Below are 16,391 nucleotides of genomic sequence, written 5' to 3'. Positions count from 1 at the left end.
TCACAGTTCTTCATTAATATCAATACAGTCCGTAGTAATTCCGATTAGCTTGGTTTAAATAAAGGCTGTACTGTATCACAACAAAATTCTCTGCCACAGACTGACTGCTTGCCCTAGTCTCTTAATCTTTTAGTTAAGAGGTGAGAGTCACCATCCCTGCAGGTGTTCAAGAACACTGTAGGCATGGCACATACAGCTTAATGAGCACAGTGGTGATGTCTAACAGTTGGATTAGATGATCTTAGTGGCTTTTTCTAACCTTAATGATTCTATGAACTGCAGCTTTACATACATTTTTTGCTCCTCTTTGCCCCAGTCATGTGTTCCTGCTGCCCTTCCCTCTATCCAAGGGATATCCCACCTTTCGTTCAAGCTCAGAGATACAAGGTTCATAGACCACATAATAGGTAAAGGGCTGCTTGCATTTTACTTTCTGCAGCACCCAGTACAGGGTTCTTAACAGTGAGATCCTTGATAGGCCATGGTTGACAGCTATCTCATATCCAAGCAAGTAGGGAAACTGAAGGACACCGGTCAAAACACTCTGAATACACTCAGGAAGATTGGAGGAAAATAACATGAAGAAAAACAAAGAGCTTTTACTGAGTTTGCTGTGCTAAGTTCATCCGCTGCAAAACCTTAGCTCAAACCAAGTCATTCACCTCCTCATTTGTACTGCTTTGGTAGACAGTAAGCTTCTGCTTTACCACTGAAGCACAGAGGACCAATCATTCTTTCAAATCTAGGTAAGTTATAACAACATGGCACAAAAGGACCATGAAGATGATTTGAATACTAGAGCTACCATAAACATGTATATTATATTAAAAGGAAAAAAAATCACAGCAGAAAAAACATTCACTTACACTGGATGGAGTGCAGGAGCAACTTATATCTTTAGGATCTGAAATACAATAACGCACGTAGTTAATAATGAAAGAAAGCATAAATAATCTCTCTTAAAACACTTATCAGTAGTATAATTTACTACCAATAAGCCAACAGTACAGAGGACACAAAAGTAGTTCTCATATGAACATCTGGTTATACATTTAGAGAAACAGAAAAGGATGCTTCACGGTACCCTTTGCATTCTAAGACAACAGTTCTATCTGGCAGCCCAGTTCATTGCATCATTCTAGTTGTGTCAACAAAGCTTTTTACGTCCTCAGACAGGACAGATGCAGAAAAATAAGCATTCATATTGCTATCTTTAAGTCTACAAAGACACAAATGAAAGGACTTCTTTCTCATTTCTAATTTAAGGTCACAGAACTTGCTCTTATCAGGCAATCTCTTTATTTTGTAGAACAGAATACGGATGTCATACATTGAATGGTAGCACAGAATACACATTACAGCCAGGTGGGATATTCTAATATTTAGATGTGTCTGACACCTGAACAGTTTTTTTTTTTAAAGACAGGGGATTAAAGATAGGACAGTGCACTGAATTCTGAAGTGTTACTCTCAGATATGATAATCTGGGTGTATGAACTTATCAGACACACACAGATTTTTCTTAATCTAGTTCTAGGACAAAGTTGTTGCAGTATTAAGTGTATCTTGAAGAATAATTGCTAGTTATTACTATGCCCCAGGTCATTTAGCTTAAACAACAACGATTTGCCAGTAATGAGCCCTTTCATGGTTCTATCACACTAAAGCACTTACGTTCAATAAGAAAGAGGAAACAAACAATCCCCATCACAGCAATGATAACACCAGGCATCACAAAGGAGAGACCCCAGCACGTAGATACCCAATAAGCAGCAATTAAGGATCCCAAGATGTTTCCCACTGATGTGTGTGAATTCCAGATTCCCATGATCAAACCTCGCCTGCATTAAAAAGAAACAAACAAGTCCCACAGACATTTCTTATTATTCCAACAATAAGCAATCTTGAAAAAAGCATATAAAAAAAGACTGCTTGCCTGTGGTGACAGTGAAATATCTGAAAACTCATTGCTCTGTAACTGACCACTTCTTTATGCTAGCCTTTCAACTGTCAGTTTCAAAGCATCTAAATACTTAGAGAAGTGTTCCAAGAACTTCTCTGTGCATGACAGAACTCATCCTGCATGTAACAGCACCATGGGGGGTTGCATACATCCAGATAAGAGTTTCTTTGGTAGAAACATGTATATAGATGTTGCATAGCATATGCATACATACATGCTAAGTCCAATGCTTCTGTGAGTGGAAGTCCTGCAAATACACTGCACAGACATGACTCACAGATGCACTGAACTTGTCAGCCTGGAAATCCTACATTAGAGCTGCTATAGAATAGCTCCAGCAGAACCACTGTAAATCACAACAATTCTGCTGAAGTGTTGGCAGTTAGCAGGCTTTTTTCCTTTTAAGTCTTGGGAAAACTGCCTTGCCTTCAGCAGGAGGTTACCTGGAGCAACCTAATTTTAAATAAAATAAATCTTTTTCTTTGACTGAAGACAAGATCCAAGAAGTCTGCTCACGTTTCAAGGAATTTGTAGCAAAATGAAACTCAGTGACATTGGACCAGAGCTCTATCCAACAGCCCATTATGTAGCCTCCTAAAACTAAAGACTGTTGCTTTTGCTTAAAAAAGAAAATCTGAATGAATGCATCTGCTATGCACAGACCTGTTAATTCTTTTCAGTAGTTTGATACTGTATTTTTTCAACTGTCTCACAATTTTACATAGAAAATTTATACTGAATTTTCATATGTACTCCCCTGGAACTGATTGACAGTAATGTTCCTTTGATGATATCTACAATGGACAGCACTAAATAGCATTACTATATGCTACAGCCATCAACCATCATCAGAGGCAATAAATTTAATATGCAGCTCTCACAAAATTCATGGAAGATTTCTGCATGCTACGATAAAACAAGCATTAAGAGTGATCTCTATGCAGGATTTAAAAAAAATAAAGGAAGAAAAAGGATTATTTAAAGAAAGTGACAAAAAGAAAGGTTAAGTCAGCTATGATATCTCTCTTCTTTTTTAAATTAAATTTCAAGTTTTTCTAAGTGTGTTAGAAGGAATGTATCAGACAAAAAGATATCTTTAGAGCTGTACTCTGACAACTGCTTTGAAACACAGATGAAAACACATTAAAAAGGCATGATAACAGCCTTTATCAAAAGTGGTTTTAGACTGGTAATATTTGCAAGAATTTCAAAACAACTCATCTGAAAAATTAAACATCAAACAAAGGAGTTACCAGATAACACTAATTTGACATGAAAGAGAACATTTCAGATTGAAATGTAAGCTAACCAGAAAACTTCTGTCAAGGATCCACCTACCTTTTCTTTTATCCCAAAGCATCACTGAAGCGATAGGTAGATACTGACTACAATCTTATAGCCCTGAATGCACTGATTTGTACTTCCAAAACTTTGCATTATGTATTACTTACCTTCCTTTTCCAAACCAGTTGCCAATACATGTAACGACACTTGGCCAGCCAGTAGTCTGCACCAACCCATTAGCTATCTGAAAGCATATAGAAACAATAATAAATAAGCATAGCCTATGACAAGTTAAGTTCCTACATAATCCCTGTTGAGTGCTGTGTCAGGAAGATTGAACAAGTGCTTTGATTTCAGAAGTTTACTGAGGGTTTCAAAAGCATTATTTTTCAAGAATAAACAAGCTGAAATATTTATGGACAGGGAAGAACCCCTGTGAAACATTTCCAATAATGCAAACCACAAAAAAGTAAAATTCAATCACGTGCTTACCAAAAATCTCATTTCATGCACAACACAGAACAGGCAAACCAATTCCCCAAACTCTAAGGGCTACACAATACTTCACTCAGTTTGAACATATGGCAAAGTAATATTTGGGATATAAGTGAAAAAATAAAAAAGCTTTCACGAAGACTGGACAATTTTGAACACTGGATTTAAAGTGATTAAAAGACATATGCAAATAAGCTTAGAGGAGAAACGTAATACACTGTATTCAGACTGAGGTAAGAGATATTTTGGCCTGCAAGTTGCACAGATGTAAGGGAATCCTAACTCAATTCCTAAAACCTGTCAGGCAATCGTTCATTAACCCAAAGATCACAGCATATGAGCAACTGAACATGAAGTGAAGCAATCTCACACCTTCTTGTTACAGGACTCACTGTCCACATCACTGGTAAGCACACAGCCTATGCCTAAGGCAGCTGGCTCCAGTCTTGGGAACCACACAGGCTAACAGCCCTGGGGCACTGACACATTTTACAGGTGACTTGGTGAAATAAAAGCTTGCAGTGCTCAAGTCTGTATTGCTGCAAGTCATGTTACACATGCCACGCAAACATGCCAGCTGTGAAAATGCAACCAAGATAATGCAAAGAAAGCAACAGCGCACGATGCAGACCTGTCCAAAATGACTCAGAAGTGCTAATCATACACTGGTCATGATCAAAATTCCATTTTGGGTCAATGGTAAATATTCTTGTGATGTGCGATTAGATCTACAAGCACTCTGAAAAATCCCACACAACAAAGTTTATTAAAAAGGCTGACAGTTTCTCAGCCACACCAACGTGGGAGACTCCAACATTAGGCACATAAAATGTAATTTTCCTGAAGAGAAAGCCAAGATGAATCATTCAGGTCTTGGCAGAATGACAAAAGTAAATACATTTGTTTTAAAACTCATCCACATCTAAGCTTGCAAAGATTTGATCATCGATGAATTTGCCACAGACTAAAACACTAATTTGTTTTCAAATATTTCTTTTCTTTTTTTTTTTTTTTTAAACCTGGGGCTACCTACTCTATCATTTCTGTATGTTATTGTTGATGACAGATGTCAGCCTTCATATCCTCCCATCTAACCACTAATCATAGCTAGTAACTCAAAAGAAACAATAACAACACAACATTAAAAAGCACCATGGAAACTCAGACTATCTAAAGAAAATCATGCCTACCTGGGCCATTATGTAAAACCACAGATTATGTATATTACAGAAATAACCCAATCCAAACATTGCAGTGAAGAGCCCGCTAGCAAGCATTCCGACTGTCAGATAGTACCGGATGGGCAGCCGTTCTCCTATTATTCCACTTGAAATGTGGAAGGAAAGAAAAAGAAAAGCTGTAATTAAAAGTTGGACCATAAGGCTTTCAGGAATAAATAATACTTGGTGTTGCTTAATTCTTGTTGAAGGGAAACTTTACTAGTAAAGTACTTGACAGAAAAAAAACAATAAATGTTTCATGATCAATAAGTGCCTAGAACTAACATCTGCACAACAATCTTTCAGGGACATACTCACCTGAAGCCCATTGGAAGTGACTTACAGAATCATTCTCCAAATAGCCCACAGCACTGGGAACATCTCCAGTCATTTAAAATGAGATTTATCTCTCTCACTAATGACTCTAGTTATGAAGGTTCCAATTTTGGTAAAGAAAAAGAGGCAACTCCAAATGGCAGTTAACAACCCATGGATCAATTTGATAGTGTCTGCTACTGCCCTTTCACTACAGGACACACCACCTCAGTCTACACAAGTGTATTGGACACGGATAAAATGTGGGGATGTGCATCCCAACCCCAGTGCACCCCCAAAGAAATACAGGTTAGACTGCAAGTTGAAAAGCACTCATGCACAAGGCAGTGGGGAGAGTTAAAATAATCTTTCTGCACACCAAGAGGTATAATACCACTGGCAACTAAGGAAGATGCACCGTTTTCTATAGCAATTAGTGCAGATATAGGAGAAAGCATCAACATTTGAGTTCTCATTCTCTTCAAGAGAAACTTTACAGTAGGATAGGACAATATATTGGGAATAGTATGGTCTCCTATAGTAAGTGATGAAGGTTTCCAAGAGAATCAGATTTACCTTAAATACATTCCAATTGCGTATGCGCACAGAAATGAGTAATCCAGTGCTCCCAGTAACTGCTTGTAGTTATTCTTATCTAAGAACGTATTTTCAAAATAAATCACCAGTTTATACGTGCCAATAATTTTTATATATGATGAGAAAAATGACATGCATAGGACACAGGGGATGTACATTGGATATTTATTTGGACTTAAGCACATATTATGTAAAACACATTTGGTAACAGCAACAAAAAAAACGGCTACAATTTATGCTTTCTCTTGTAGCGCATTAGGAAAATATTTCTAGGCCCACTTTTAATTCTGCTTTACTCAAAACATCACTTAGGAAGTTATTCACAAGGTACCACTTCCTATAGCTACTTAAACAAACAAACAAAAAATAGAGCCCAACCAAGGAAAAAAAAGCCACCAAACAACTAAACCATAAAGGCTATTCTCAAAAGCGCAGTGGAAGGATGAGTTTCCTATATATGTGGTGCTAAAAGCAAAAATACCTTTTAAAAAATAGATTTAAAAGATTTTTTAAAAATAGATTTAAAAAAATCCATCATTGTACAGGCTTTTTAAGGAATTGTATTTTTTAAGGAATCATCTTAATACAGCTTTTTGAATGGTTAAATTCTTCTGCACTTCATTCTCTAACTTCTCATAAGCCACAGTGACAGAAGTCTAGTTTAAAAAAAGAAAAATAAGGTTCAGCTCTCTACAAGAAATGACCATAATCACAACAAAATGGAACTTGCAGGATGGAAGAGTGCAGCAGGAGGAACTCCATCCAGATGGAAAAAAGATGTCTAGCCTCAAGAGACCTGAACTCATACCAAGAATGACAACTATGTTTGCACGGAGCCACAATTCAAAGAATCATAAAATCACTTGAGTTGGAATGAACCTTTAACACTCATCTAGTCCAACTCCCCTGCAGTGAACAGGGACATCTACAGCTAGATCACATTGTTCAGAGCCCTGTTCAGCCTGACCTTGCATGTCTTCAGGGATGAGGCATCCAGCAACTCTCTGGGCAACCTGTTCCAATGCTTCACTACCCTTAGCATAAAAACTTTTTCCTTGTAACATAACAGCCTAGATCTCTCTTTCAGCTTGATACCATTTCCCCTTGTCCTATCACAACAGATCCCATTAAAAAAGACGTCTGTCCCCTTCCTTCTCACAGCCCTGCTTTAGATACTGACAGGCCACCTGGAGCCACCTCTTCTCCAGGCTGAAAAGCCCCAGCTTTCTCAGCCTGACCTGGTAGGGAAGGTGTTCCATCCCTTGGTTCATTTTTGAGGCCCACCTCCAGACATACTCCAGCAGGTCCATGTCCTCCCACTGACTCTGAGAATAAAGTTGCTGTTATTAAAACGCCCTTTTTTTTCCAGTGACATTCCAGCTTGCTGGCTCTGACATCTCAAAAACAGAGCTGAAAGAGCATCTTTAAAAAGCCATCTCAAAGAGACAGCTTTGCAACAGCATGTGTGTTCATGGAAAGAAGTAGGACACTAGAGCTCAGAAGTTTTCAGTATTAATAAATCCAACTAGTATCAGACAAGTAAGCTCAGTCTCCCCTTGGTCAAGGGACAAAAAAAACCCACAATCAATCAATTTTACTGCACACGACAACATTTGAAAACATGAGACTACATTATTTCAGTTGACTGACTACCTTGCAGCAGGCAGTTAGTACACAGAATTCTGTCAGAAAGCCTAGAGCTCTCTGCTCTTATTCTCTCTTATTCTCTTTGATGAGTGGATTTTTTAAAAATTGCTAATCAAAGAGTGACTAGAATAGCTTACTGATGGCTAGAGAGACTGGAGTTGACTATTCTATTCAACTGATTTTCTTGGCAATGATTAAAGTGACAGGGAATGATTTAAAATCTCCATTAAATTCCAGTACAATTACATTTGAAGTGTCTTTCTAAGTAGGCAAATATTCTTTCTTTTTGAGTAAAAAGACAGGTTGATAAGCTAGCCAGTACGTTGTCAACTCCATTCTTCAATTAAGTCCCAAGATTTTGATCTCCAACAGAATGATGAAAAATACTTTCTCCCAATAAAGACTCTGAAAAGTTCCAGTTTGGATAAACACCAAGTAATTTAATTTCAGTGTCTGTTAGGCCTTGAACTTGAGTAGCAGAAAATCATAACCATTTATTCTATCCTGTCCCTTAAACATTTTAAAGACGTATCTAAATTTCAGGCCCATTTTCTGACTGCAAATAGTTCTACTGAAACCACCTTATAGCTCTAACAGGTAAAATAACATCAGTTGTTTAAGTGATTTTAAGGAGGCAAGACATTGCAAGCTAAGTCTTTACTTCCTTTGAAAAAAACATCCCTCCCATATAAAACCCCTGAATCTCCCCATGTATGAAGAATAGCAAGAGGCAGAAAAACTAACTACTAATATAAGCACTTTATTATGGGGGGAAAAAAAAAGGGAGAAAAATATGCCTTACCAAACGGCTCCCATCCACACTGAGATGCATTAGACAGCTTTTTGACAGACTGAATCTGGGCAGCATATTCTCTGTAGGAGCTGAGTTCAACTTCGTGTGAAGCAGCACAATGCTTATGTAGTTCTCCCTGATACAGAAAGAAAATTTGAAAATGGAAAATTCACTTCCAACAGAGCCCTTGTTAAGCTTCATACAGCAAGAAACTTAATTCTGTGTGAACCTGTGTCAAACACAATGAAATCAGTAAAATTTTAAGCCATTATTAACTGCTGTTGTTCAGTGAAGCCACCTTTACACCAAAGAGTAACCATGTGGCCAGTAACGATGTGCTATAGAGAAGTGGTGTTTGTAAGTGCAGAATTTCAAAATTCTTCACTAATCCTGAACTACCATATCCACTGTTACTCACCAGTTATATACAAGAACCCTGGCAGATTTGATTTGTGCTTGGCAAGTTACAGGTACATGACATTAGAATGAGAAAAACATAGGAATAGAGAATATCTTGTCACTGGCTTCACTGGGAACAGAAGTGAAAGCACGGAGTCCCAAGCATACAGACAACTATGATGTTCAGCAGCACTTGGAACAGTCATGTAAATGTCAATCGAATTTCAGCACATTTGAGTCATCAGTTGCAAGAAGATTTTCTCAAATATAAGAATGCAGACGTGTTCTCTGTTACATATCTACATATTGGATTAATTCACATGAACTGCCTCAAGTGCAGGCACTACTGTTCTGAGTCTTAAGCCCAAAGAATAGAAGTATACACAACATTCTAGGAATGGTCTCAATCAAACTTATTACGTAAATATCCCTGTGTGCCAGTGTCATCAGGTTTCCATCTTTAAAACCATTCCAAGTTAAACATGGCCTTTACAAAAGAAAACACTGAAAAAGATGACTACTTCCTTGTTTTTTAACAATAGAAGGATGTTTAAATAACAACACAACCTTGCTTACCTTAACTATACTGATAGGTTTCCTTGATAAATGGAAGCTGGCATATAAGAAGAAAGTGAGAGTAAAAATGAAGGCTCTATACCTGTAATACAAAAAAAAACATGGATGTAACTTACTTTTAGTGCTTTTACAGAAAACATTACACAATGATAATCTGGGAATAGATGAAGACAACTTTTTTTTTCACATTCTCTAACAGCCAGAAGAATCGCCCTAGCAGTAGTACCCGCTGTCATCTAGCTTTGGAAGGGAGCATAGTGATACACAGGTGATATGCAGGACACACGTGAGTCTGCAGAGCTGATTTGCATGTTCACAACCTTCCTTCAGGGGCTATTAAAAGACAGTTAAACATTAAACACACAGATAGTCATATCTCACGCTTTATGGTTTCAGCCAGCTTTCTGTTACAATTAAGATGTAAAAGATGGCTGAGCTGTCATTTTAACTACTGTGAATTATTACCTTTTTCTTTCCTCATACTGCTTTTAGGATTTTTGCTTTATTTTTGCCTTCCACTGCAACAACAGCAATTGGGCATTTCTAGGGACTGCAGCACGGACACTGCTTGCATGTGCTGTCAGTTAGAGCGTATGAACATAATTCTCCAGCTTTGGGTTTGGATAGGCTTTTCCCTCATACTTTACTGGGCATCCTGGGGTCTTTCTCTGTAGTTCCTATGAACTATAAGGTCACTCCACCACTGCAAGCATAAAACAAATGCAGCAATCCAATCTATTCTATTCCCTACCTACAGAACGTATGTTTCAGCTGCTTAAGAAGCTGAGTGTTCTGTGGATTTCTACTTTTAACAGCACAGAGAGATCAGAGTATACCTGCTGGCTTTTTCTAACCTTGATCTTAATGTAAAAATCTGCAAATAAAACTGCATGTGCACATAAGAAGATCTGATAGCACACAGCTTAATACAGTCCCTAATTTTTAATCAATCTTCAATCAACTCCTATCTTATAAACTTCTGTATAGCAAGGGTATTGTTTATAGTTCTGACATACAAAGACATTAACAAAAAAAAAAAAAAAAAAGGGTGAGTTTTACTGTGAGTTATTCACCCTTATTACTGAAGGCATTGCCATGAGTTATGAAAGTATAATGACACTGTCCTTGCTTCTGTACTGTGATAAATTGTTTCAACAGAAGTGCTTGGTCTTCCATTTGTTATTTTTGTTATTCACACACAATTAATTCAGTATTCTTTCTCAGAAAGCACACAAAACAATGCCATCCACTTATCAGGATTGTTTGTTTTTTCAAATATTACAGTACTAAGAATTAAAACCTAATTCTAAAGGTCTGTACCACACATCAGTTCATGGAGAAGAATACACACTTCTGGTTAAAACACATAATCTATGTCAAGAAGGGTGCTCAAGAGTTTGAATATAAAAATGTGAAAGTTATCCTTTCAAGTGCATATCTTGCACAGGAAAATCCTCTAGGATACTTGACTAATACTTTTAAAATGAGCAATATTTGTTATACAACTTACAACATTTTTTGCTTTGCATACCAAGTGATAAAAAAGCAAAAACAGAGCAAGAGAACAAAATAATCTATCCCAGACTCAAACTCACATTGTCAGCACCATACTTCAAGACTTACCACTGATCTCGTGAAAATGAAGTGATGAAGCGAATCCCGGGAGGCAGCTGAGCCATCTACAGCTGGTATCAAATTTTAGGCGACAGTTACGTGCTTGTGAAAACCTTAGCTGCTGTTCAGAATGTGTATTGAAGATCTTCCATAAGCCATGCAATTGTAGGCTGCAAACTTGGAAGACTTCCCTTTAGATCTTGGTCTTATACCTTCAGCCACCACGTGGCAAGTGCTTCTCTCTGTTTTTGTTAATTGCTGACCTATGAAAAAGAAAATCTGGTAAGTAAACATCTTCACCAAGGTACTTAGTATTTTCTAACCATAATATTTCAGCTGTGATGATCTATTCAAGACAGAAGTCATTACCATAACTAGCCTTCTAGACATCAAAAATGTAAAGACAACTTCAAGCCAATATAAATTGCAACCTTTCCTACATTTTATCATTTACAATCTATTTTGAGAAGTCAGCTTAGCATAGAGCAGTGGAAGCAGAAGGAAAAGATGCACTTTAAACATGATCCAAAGCCTGCTGGCATCAAACCACTGCTTTTGTCTCAGAAAGAATACAAATAGGCAATTAGCCACCTTAGAAAGATCTATTTTAACATATAAACATTCATGAGGTTGAAATTTGCTCAAAAACAACTGCAGTGTTTTCAGCCCAGGAACAGAGAATTCTTCAACTTGCAATCGGCTGCAGTTGAACAATGCTATCAGCAACACTTGACCAGAACTCCCTGTTCTAGCCTGATTCCCCCGTCCAAGTATCAGTGACACACAAGGCACCAAACTGTCAGTGAAGCTGGAAAAACAAAGAAAGAAAATGTCCCCACCTGAGCTCCTTACAGCAGCTCACCCAGCAGTCAGGCTCATGCACATATGTGAATGACATCCCCTGGCATGCAGGGAAATGGTGAGATTATGGCAGCATTGATTCAGATCGATTTACAATGTAGGAGAATTCTAGCTGAAGCACCTCAACAGAAACAGCTGATCCTTTATTACAGGTGTTGCAACAGGAACTAGCTGCAATTACTTTGCAGCAAGCATGAGCCAGCTGTTGAGTAAGATGACAAAAGGTTCTGTGGGCATAAGGTGTGACTGCAAACCAAGTAGGCAAGCTGAGCCTTCCTGTGTGCTAACAGCAGGGCCATCCCAGCAGGATGACAAATGGTGTGCCAGGACTATGACCAGGATCTGCAACGTACCCCCAGCCCTGTCACCAGCCAAGCTCGTAAACTCAGCACCAGGCACATTTTCCTGAGCCTGGAAGTTGGTAGGATACAGAAACAGGTCTCCTGCAAAACAATGGGAAGTGAGATAAAGCAAGATCTCTTCTGAAGAAAGCACACCTGGCAAAACCAAAGGACTGGATTAACGTGGAAATTTTAGAAACTGCCACCCCGCAGGCTGAGGTATGAGCCTCTCTCCTCTCAGCTTTATCCTTCACATTATTACAGAAATCAAAGTTGATGGTCCTCAGCCAGCTGAATAACAACAATGAACTCAGTCCTCTTGTGCCAAAGCTGACCAGATCAAGGGTCTGGTTCATTATTCTAATGCATATTTTTGTCACGCCTTTTGTTTTTCACAGTGTCATATAATCATAGAATTGTCTGAGTTGAAAAAAATCTTTAAAGGTCATCTAGTCCAACTCCTCTGCAATGAACAGGGACAATCACAGCTACATCAGGTTGCTCAGAGCCCTGTCTAGTCTGACCTTGAGCATTTCCAGGGATGGGCTTACACCACCTCTCTGGACAATGTTTGGCTTTCTGGGTTGCAAGGCACATTGTGTCCTTGCTATCTCCCTTCTCTGAAAGTGAATGGACTTGCTAATCTTGTTTGGTGTGCTCCACCTCCTTCCCCGCACTCTCCATCAGATTGTGCAATCAATCAGCAAACCTTATAATCATTCCCAGCTTTCCTGCCAGGAGTCTCCTACCCTGCTTTCCTCCCTGCTCCCACTCCCAGCTGTGGGTTCCTGCCTCCTTATGTACTGGTCTTTGTAGCCACACATCGATGGTTCTGATGGCTGATCTATCACAAAATCTGCCCTGAAAACCAGATGATCCAACAGAAAATACTAACTCCCTCTGTGGCCATCAAATTGCTAAGTAGGATAAATCTGAAGCAGCAGGAGTATAAAGACAGGGACTGAAGGTGGCACTGCCCCCTTACAGCAAAAGCTAGTTGTTATGGCAGCTGAATTCCAGACCAACACATGGCCATCAGTGATCTCACATTTGGTTGGAAATGAGCTACAGATAGCTCCTGTGAAAGAGAAGCAAGAGGAAAAGGAGGTGGGCAAAGGAGCAGAATGAACTTTTCTTCCAGCAGTAGCCGATCTGTTTCAACATCCCGACTCTATCTCCCCTTCTCTCAATTAAACAACAGTTTTGGTATTTGAGTTAAGCGATCTCACTGTGAGGTGGCAGAAACATCTACTGAGGAAAAAAAGTGGGAGGCTTGCAAAGAACAAAGATCCAAAGTCTTAAGCCTATTCATGTGGTTCCTTTAAAATATCGTGGGATAAGGCAATGGCCACCACAGAAAAGTAATTGTTCAACAGGTTACTGTTTACAGTTTCAGCGCAAGCAGTTGCAAAAAGACTTCAAACATCTTACAAAAGGTTTCAGTGCTCTGTGTTCACAGAAGGCTGCAAATCCCTACACCTGCTGCACGGATCACACTCACACCTCCAAAGTGCTTATTAGAAAGACAGTAAATAACAAGCCAACAACCAAAGCTAAAACCACAAGCTCCTAAATCCCTATTGTAAACGCAGAGCCCTGTAGCCCCACAAGGAGGACTGGACATTGGAATTACACTTGGAGTCTATTTGGCAGGGGCTGATTTCATTTTATCTAGTGCAGGAGGGGGCCCAGACCACGGCTGTGCAAAGTCTGCAACATGTTTCATGCCTCAAGTTCTTACTGCCTTGTCAACACCTTATCTCTGTATATCCAGAAGTTTCTCTGGCTTCCAGGTCATGCCTCTCCTAGCAAATAAAACTTCTCACACAAAAGCCAAGAAACTTGTGACAATAAAAGTCGTGAGCAGGTTATAAAGATCATATCCTCCTGTAGATGAGATTGGTTTCTTAAAACAAGCTATTATTCAGAAAGGGCACTAACAGACAACAACAAATAACTGGTAATTTACCAACACATTTGTTACACTTTCATTTCACAAATGAAGCACAAAGACAAACTTCAATCACTTGAACTGGTCTTTTCTACTTCCATTTTCAGCAACATTTTTACCTAAGGGTGAGCAAATACTTGTAGTTCCTCTTGGCTGTACTGCAATGCATGAAGCAACACTCAGAAGCAGTAGTACTTAGCATCGTGTATGCATGTATTTAACCTTCGAAATTTTATGCTATTTCTCCAGGCTTCCACTGCATCATCTGAAACACAGCTCTCTCCCTCTTTCAGGAAAACATGGTCATTCGTAACTGGCCTTTCTCACCAGAAATACTGCAAACCATGGTTCGACTGTGCTGGAGGAACAGTGTGGAGTTTCGCCTGGTGCCTGCCTCTCTGCGCACTGCTGTGTTTGAGGACAGGCACACACTGCCCGCTGCTTCTCATACACCAAATCCAAGTCCTCAGGGTGTGGGTTCAAGAAGCCTTCAGACATACACATAGCGGAGGCATATTGTAATACTCAGCAGCAAAGCCTCGCCCAGAAATGGTCAGATCCATTGGCTTTAGAGCTTGTATGGCAACCTAAATGTCCATATCTGTTTAGAACCATAGAATACGGAGCTGGAAGAAACTCACAAATATCAAGTCCAGTTCCTGGCTCCATACAGGAACACCCCAAATCAAAACCTATGTCTGAAAGCATCCTCCAGACGCTCTTTGAACTCCATCACTGGTGGCCGTGCCCACAGCCCCGTGCAGCCCGTTCCATGCCCACCGCCCTGTGGTGCAGACCCTTTCCCTAATCCCCAGCTGCCCCTCCCCTGACACAGTTTCATGCCGGTTAACGTTAATGCAGCAAGCGGGAAACAGGTTAAAAAACACAGGCCGAAGGTTCCTGCAAGTCCGTACCTGGGGCCCGTAACACCGCATTACAAACCACCCCGGGGCCGAGGGAGCACAGGCCGGCCCAGCACCCGAACGCCGGGCGCGGGCCGAGGTCAAAGTGCCTTAGGGCTGGCCACTGCACTCCCACCGGGCTCCCGGGCACACCGCGCCGTAGCTGCTCCCTCCCGGCCCTCCCCGGGACCGCGGCAGGTGCACGGCCACCCCTCGCCCTCCTCGCCTACCCGCTGCCGCCGCTTTCCCAGCCGGTGCCGGCGGCTTCCTGCTTCCTGCCTGGCCTGAGCCGCGCCGAGCAAAGCCGGGCGCGGCCGCGTATCGCCACCCCGGCCGCGGGAGCTGCGCGGCGGGACCGGTCCGCCCGAGCCCCTCCCCGCCGCGCCGTTAGGAGTTGCGCCATGGACCGGGCTGCCGCGGCGGCGCGGAGGCCCCGGCCCGCCTCTAACGGCCGGCGGAGGAAAGCTGCCGCCCCCAGCACGCTCCTAACGGGAAAACTGTGTACTAATAATAATAATAATAATAATAATAATAATAATAATAATAATAATAACAACCATTTAAGCATTTGGCCCATTCCTGGAGGTGCTCAAGGCCGGGTTGGATGGGGCCCTAGGCAGCCTGAGCTGGTGGGGGGCAGCCCTGCCCGCGGCAGGGGTTTTGGCGGCATGGGCTGTGAGGTCCGTCCAACCCAAACTATTCTGCCGTTCTGAGCTTTTGTTTGCTTTCTGGTTTCTTGATCCTGACGCCGGCAACCTCATGGCACGCACCAAAATGCTGCGGTTTCTTTCATTCCTCCTTTCTCCCTTCGCACTGTCTGTGCCAGCAGTGCCAATAGAAAACGCTCAGATCCCTGCTGTGACTTTACCCCGCGTTTTGAACGCTTAGATCCTGAGCTTTGCTATGCAGTCACAACGAACCCTTCTCCCTTAAAACAGTCAGGGTCTCAGCGTGACCACCGTGCTGCACAGCTTACTGCTTCGCATCTTGTCACCAGCAGATGGGGGCTGCCGCTCGGGCTCACCTTTTCCTAGTTGCCCTCCGCCTTCACAATCCCCACTATGATGGTACATGAACTGAACAAGGAAACGCTTCAATCCTCTTTGTTCTGTGCAGGCTTGTCATGGAAATGCCATTGCCTGCGGTGGAAAAGCACACACCAACGTTGGGTGTAGATGGGGTAATTACAGTGGGACATTACATCTGCGCATGCCGATGTTTGTCAGTTCTGCGGTAACAGCCATTGAGCAGAGAGAAAAATAGAAAGGGAGTACACCCCAGGAAGTGAATTGCATGAGTTGGGTGGCTGCACCACCACGGGAAAGCACCCGAGCAGTGGTTATTTCAATCAGCATACATGCAAAATGAAGATGTGCAAGGAAGGTGAGCCCCATCATGATACATTTTGTATCCATGGTGAGCCGCTCCGAATT

The 16,391-nt window shown here is 41.0% G+C and overlaps 1 protein-coding gene across 4 annotated transcripts in view; it reads right to left on the bottom strand.

Annotated features, from left to right (window-relative positions):
• Window positions 1-15,268, bottom strand: part of SLC37A1 (solute carrier family 37 member 1) — a 39,129-nt gene extending 23,861 nt beyond the window's left edge. For 2 of the 4 annotated variants that reach the window (XM_042810347.1, XM_042810351.1), the window contains exons 1-9: window positions 15,189-15,268; window positions 10,913-11,166; window positions 9,290-9,371; window positions 8,324-8,450; window positions 5,854-5,932; window positions 4,933-5,068; window positions 3,415-3,491; window positions 1,675-1,841; window positions 867-904 (exon numbers count right to left, since the gene is read on the bottom strand). In XM_042810347.1, the coding sequence (XP_042666281.1) occupies window positions 867-904; window positions 1,675-1,841; window positions 3,415-3,491; window positions 4,933-5,068; window positions 5,854-5,932; window positions 8,324-8,450; window positions 9,290-9,371; window positions 10,913-10,968 (762 nt within the window). In that variant the 5' untranslated portion in view covers window positions 10,969-11,166; window positions 15,189-15,268. Of the gene's footprint in view, window positions 1-866; window positions 905-1,674; window positions 1,842-3,414; window positions 3,492-4,932; window positions 5,069-5,853; window positions 5,933-8,323; window positions 8,451-9,289; window positions 9,372-10,912; window positions 11,167-11,742; window positions 11,840-14,970; window positions 15,032-15,188 lie in introns of those variants that run through there. The other 2 variants (XM_042810349.1, XM_042810348.1) reach the window with 2 other exon arrangements.
• Between the last annotated feature and the right edge of the window lie 1,123 nt (window positions 15,269-16,391).

This window comes from Centrocercus urophasianus, unplaced genomic scaffold (assembly GCF_019232065.1).
Source record: "Centrocercus urophasianus isolate 14NV4802_14NV808 unplaced genomic scaffold, USGS_Curo_1.0 seq_12, whole genome shotgun sequence".
In the NCBI taxonomy this organism is placed as follows: Eukaryota; Metazoa; Chordata; class Aves; order Galliformes; family Phasianidae; genus Centrocercus; species Centrocercus urophasianus.
Note: the sequence above shows the minus strand (reverse complement) of the source record. Positions and strands in the feature narration are given on the sequence as shown.